General features: G+C 38.8%; 1 protein-coding gene across 2 annotated transcripts in view; it reads left to right on the top strand.

The window, feature by feature from the left end:
* The window catches only part of ttyh2 (tweety family member 2), a 61682-nt gene that overhangs the window by 39375 nt on the left and 16307 nt on the right, over positions 1-6000 (top strand). For both annotated transcript variants that reach the window (XM_023431360.2, XM_023431359.2), the window contains exon 5: positions 937-1032. In XM_023431360.2, coding sequence (XP_023287128.1) covers positions 937-1032 — 96 coding nt within the window. The remainder of the gene's footprint in view (positions 1-936; positions 1033-6000) is intronic.

Here is a 6000-nt window from a genome sequence, read left to right as displayed (position 1 = left end):
ACCTGATGACCCCAAAGACATGTTAGTTATCACTGCTCATTAGTTTGTATAGCTAAATTAATAGTTATCATAGGACATGTTAAGCTTAGGGAGCTATTCACTGAGTCTGGTCCATTTTCTGTAGCACAAGCTTTGTGTTTATCTTAAATTTTTACAAGATGAATCTTGAATCTAGTTTTGTTAGCCATTGTTTCTGTCAGTTACCTCTCCTCTCCTCTGATTAAGTGTTGCTAAAGCTATAGCTGGTTTGGGTGTTGTGGCTGAGCAGTGTAGTGTAGTTTACAATGGTCGAAAATCATGAAAAAAATTTTCAACAGTGGTTATGTGTTTTTACAACAAAACAAACAAGAATGGGCATTTTTAGATGACGACCACTGATTTTTTCAGCTGAAATGGCAACAGTTGCAGGCAGATTCTGTTAGCTGTAGCTAGCTAAGCTAATTAACACTAACTCCGTCAGTTTGCATAAAACTCTGTCTGCAGCTGACATTTTTATGCTGACATATTTTAAATTGAGATCCACGTGAAACGGTCACAAAAACTCACTTGATGGTGTAACATTAATGCTGAAAGACTTGAGGCTAAAGCTACATGTGCCCAACCAGATAAAGGGCAGGTCAGAGCCATAAACTTTAGCCTAAACTCTGCTAAAGTATTCTGGTTCTCACACAGTGCATGTGACAGTCCTGAACGGGGCTTTTGGCCACACAACCTGGCTCTGAAAGTAATGTTACTATTCTTACGTTATCTAGACCCGGCTGAATAGTAAGATGATAAGCAGGACATGATATGTGTAATGGGTTAGGGTATAGAGTATAATGTTTTTTAACTAAAAAGAATTATGGCAAAACCTACAAAAATAAGACTGTCCATGCTTTGCCAAAACAAACATTCATCAGTTGCAGTTTAATTTTCTGTCCCTGTCTGTATCTGCAGGTGGCTCACCTACCTGCTGCTCCTGATCCTGGACCTGATCATCTGCCTGCTGGCCTGTCTGGGCCTGGCCAAGCAGTCTCGCTGGCTGCTAACCACGTGAGTGCAATATGCCCTGTAACTGTTTTTTTTTTTTTTTTTTTTTTTTTTTTTTTTTTTTTGTAATTTTCTTACAAAGACACAAGCTGCTTTTTTCCTTAGAATGAAAAAAACAATCTGTTCCATTTTTTATGTTTTTCTTCTCCACATCCTACACGCCAGGAAGGAAAGACAAAGATTGAAGAGGCAGGGGCAGGACTGAGACAGAAGGGGTGGGCAGTCAGATTAGCACTCTAAGTGAATCACAGCTAACTGGGAGCCATCATCATTCTTTTTGTTTCTGTGACATTAGTGCTGCGGCAGCTGTAACAGATTCCATTGTTTTTCCAGATGTTATAGCATCTAACTGAATATGCACATTGTAACACAATACTCACTTCTCCAAATTGGCCACTAGATTATTCATTGTACATTCTCTTGGCTAAACACAGACGAAATGTATTATCTGTTTTCTTCTAGTTACTCCAATGCATTTACTTAATGTATAAAACATTGAAAGGTTTTAAAAACTGCGCTTTCCACCACCGCTGTAAACTTGTTATCCTGAGGAGGATAATTTTTATTGTAGAGAATAAGATGAATTAGTGTACACAGAGGGAGCATGAAGAAAGAGTTACTTCTCCTCCCATCAGAGAGAACAAGGCAGCTAAGTATTGGACCATGTCCTTCTACAAACACTGCCCAACTAGCCCTATTACATTTCACCATTTGCCTTTCAGCATTGCCAGCGGTAGGTTGAACTTGCTCGAGTGTTACCGTCTCATTAGCTTTGCTCAGCAAATACGAGAGATGGGAGCGAGGCCATTTGATTATATCAATACAACTTCCTGAAAACTGTTATTCCATCTTAACAGTTGACCTGCTTTAAATTGCTTCAGACATGAATTACACTCTATATCAGCCAATGTACTGTATCTCCGGAGCCTAGTATGGTATATGATTAATTATTTAGCTTTGTATTTCTAGGGGCCTTTTTTTCAAATTATTATTTTATTGATTTTTTTAGTGACAAGGAAGCAAGATAAATAAGTAATAAATAACCACATGCAGTGTAAGTTAAAGCAACCAAACATGATATAAGAAAAATTGTTATTATAGTACAAAGAGTTTTTTGGCCATTTAAAAGTGCTGAAAGAAATTTCAATGATAACAGGATGTTGGTATGACAGAATTATGACATTAAAAAACCCATATTATAAGTGATGATACATTACACACAAATACTGAACTGTATGTGCACTACATATTCACAAGCAATACCTCCACTTTCATTTAATCTTCTTAAAGTATCTATAGCTCAAGTGCATCCATCTCTAATGGGATGTGATTTTTTTTTTTTCCTCCTCTCGCTGTAAAGGAGCTTCCATGGGGCTTGAAATCCACCCGAGCCTCCATTCATCCAGCCAAGCGTCACTCTGTCTTTCTCAATCAGTCAGTTCAGGGCGTGAGCCGTGCTGAACTTGCCCTATGAGCCACAAACCCAACCCCCCACTTCACCCTCCAACCCCGTTACGCGCACAAGATGAGTCAGTGTCAAGAGTGTCTGCCCTCCCAAGAGATGCTCTCTTCCAGTAGAATGGATGTAGTTGGAGGCATTCGGGAGCAGATTACACTCTGTGGTCCTATACCGACTCTTTCTGGTGCTTGTAGCTGGCTGACCCCCCCTGTTAGCACCACACTCAGTAACAGCTTAGACAAGGAGATATGTGAGAGAGAAAGAGATATCCACAGACCTTGCTGACAGTAGTTTTTATTTGGATTTCTTTACAGGCTATTTCTGTTTCTGGAGGGAAATATTGTTGTTTCTCCCTTGGCATTTTTCTTTATGCTTTGAACACATTTATCTCCATTGTAGCCGGGTTGTGGTAAAAATGACATCTCAAAGCCTGAGTACATAACAAAGCAACTCTTAGGTGAACTGAACCTTAAAATGTTGTGATGTAAACACAGCATAAGCCCATTTTAAGCTTCATTTTATGTATTGAAATACTTGTGTGCCCCTCATGGAGACAGAGAAAGGAAAATAATTCCCCTGGATGACAGAAATCATCAGAGCGCTCATGAGCAGGGACCTACAGCAAGAGGAATTGCTATAAAAATAAACAATGCAAATAAGTGAGATCCGCTTCAATTACAATGAAACTAAATCACAGCATTAACGAGGAAAGAAAGAAAAAAATATATTTTACTACCTGGAGGAAGTGAGTTGTAATAGAAGCTGCGTGTGGAAAGTAATAAAAGTTTTACAGGGGAAAGCCAGAGCTCTTCAGGTAACCTTGAATGTCCATCTCTCTAGCATAAAAAGCCTGAGGAAATGGCAGCTGAGTTCAGCAACTAGTTTTCCACTTGTGCATTTGAGCATGCTGATCAAATATCTGCTGTCTGAATAAAAGTATTGTAATATATGCAAGAGAGTACTTTCAGTTTGAAACCAGATGAATGTCAAGACGACTGCTAGTCTAGACAGAATCCACCCGAGGCAGCAGTGACTCTTATGTATGACTGACTTGCAACATTCAGTATGTTTTGAGAGAAATGTGATGACAGCTGAATTATGTTTTTATCAATATAATGAGGAAATGCTTTTAATTGACATATCTGCCAAATGTTCACTGATGTTCTTAGTCAAAAATTCAACAGTGACTGGAAGCGTTTACTTTATTAAGTTTAAACCAGTCTTTCCCCAACCTTAAAGGTCCCACTTTGTATAAAGTGTCTTTTTTTATTACAAAGCAGGTCTAGGTTCTATCTTAATACTGTGAAAGAATCAAAGCACTCAGTCCACAAAGAAATGTGTTCAGAAACTGAGCCTTAAAATGAGCTATTAGGACTTCTAGAACTTTGTGATGTCACAACAGAGCAGTCACCGCTCTCATCCATAACCCAAGCCCAGCTCAGCCAGACCCACCATCCAACCTTGCAGGACTTGGTGTCTCTGACTGTTCACCTGAAATCTGCTATATTTTTATTCGACCACTCAGAAAACAGTCAGCAATCAGAAAACAGTAGCCGGTTAGAAGAGAGGCTCTGAGCGTCTATTCTGATTGGCTCACTGACCTGTTTTTGCTATAGAGCTCCAGAGATAAGCCTGAGAGAGGAGATGTAAAACTACATTGAGATGGTTTTTGGTTCTTAAAACCACAAATGTATCTTCTTATGGATATCAACACTTCAAATAAAACACAGAAAAGTGTAAAATATGGGACCTTTAACCAAAGCTATTGTTGCCAAAATCCTGTCACACAGGGGATGCAAAACCTTGTCTTTGGTGCCCTGTGCCTTGTATGCCCACCGTCCACCCCAAATAAACTCCCTATAGCTTATGTGCGGGACAAAAATTTACCATTTCTTAAATACAAAAAAGTTGCCAGTGAACATAATCCAGTTAACAGCTACACTGCCATAAACTGTATTTGGCCAATAAAAGAATATACAAATACTGAGCCAGCATTTCCTCTAATTGGCCAGTCCAACCTTGTCCCACATCGGTACCACAGGGAAGTGTACTTGGGCCTTTGTAGTTTTTCTTATACTGACTTTAGTATATTCCAACACCCTGAACGAAGTACATAATCTATATGTATGGAGATTACTTAGTTTTTTCATATTAATTGAGTTAGCAGGAATGGTACAACCAAAGTTCAGCTGCTTCACATCCAGGTCACTTCAGGTTGTTGATCTGAAAAAACTCAAGATGAGAGGCAGGTGGTTTGATGATTTATTAAAACTGCAGCTTCCCTTACCAAGAAATTCAAACTTTGATGTGAAAGCTCCAGAGTGATAGCAAAGGTGTAATAATACATTTACTTCTAGGACACATATAGTCAATATGGTCACTTCACAAGCCATTAAGTGTGATGTTGAGAAAAGGCAGCTTGTGAAAGGAAAACTCATTAAATCAGTAAAGGCTAAGTGTCTTATATTGATAGCTGAGAAATTCTTCACAGCAAAGTCACAATGTGTGAGAAAGTTTGTTATAATTTGCTTAAGACTCATAAACACAACATAATGAGGTGCCTTCTAAGTTACTCACAAATAGTATCTGAGATGATCACAAGGTCGAAGCCAAAATTAGAACCTGAGAGAAAAATGTGATTATAACAGCAATTTACAGCTAAAGATTCAAGTTTTTTTTCTTCTTCAGTAGAGAAGAAAAAACAACTTCCCACACTGATTTAATTCAGAGTGACTTGACCCCATCTTCAGTGAGTGCATTTGTTAGCATTCATCTGCCCTGCTCATTGGCCTCTGTGACTTTTTCACTTGATGTGCTTTGCGTCAGGCTTACACCCGATTTGCTGCTGTTCTGTGTAGCTCAGTGACTCCCCTTTGCCCACCAGAGCACAAAACTGAACACAGTCTTGCTCAGTTTGAATGTGACCTGCTGACCATTTGCCCAGGCACACTGTGTTCACGGTTGTTTAAAGAAGCTCACGCAGTCCCGTATTGCACGCCCTGCAACAACAAACTGTGAAATAGGAATGGCCTGGCAGAAACACAGGCCACTAGTTCTCAAACCTTTTTTTGTTGTGACCAGTTCAACCAAAGAAGATTTTTTTTTTTTTTTCAGATGGTTTTATTTGAAGGATTTTTAAAAGCGTGTTGAGATGAAAGTATTCAATATTTCACAAGAAGAAGCATAAATTAGAGAGATCAAATATTATTATGTTAAACAGTCTTCCTGTCCCTTTGATCATCTTGTGATCCCTCGCGTTTATATTGGGACAGCTTTGGTAACCCTCAATCATAGATAATGTTGGAAACCACTGCAACAGATTCATGTATGTATGAAACATGTAAACAAACAAACAGCAGGCACATAAAATGGGTTAAAGCAAGGCACAGAAATAGCACTGGTCTATACTGTTCTCTTGAAGAATCGTGTTGAGAGTGCACTTAAAACAGAATAAATAGTCAGAAAACTAATTAATGAGAAAACAAACAAACAGCAGAACACAGTTAAAAACT

The sequence above is a fragment of the Seriola lalandi genome, unplaced genomic scaffold (genome assembly GCF_002814215.2).
Source record: "Seriola lalandi dorsalis isolate HSWRI2012SDOR001 ecotype SW California unplaced genomic scaffold, Sedor1 jcf7180002054920, whole genome shotgun sequence".
NCBI lineage: Eukaryota > Metazoa > Chordata > Actinopteri > Carangiformes > Carangidae > Seriola > Seriola lalandi.
This window is presented reverse-complemented; position numbering and strand designations above follow the sequence as displayed.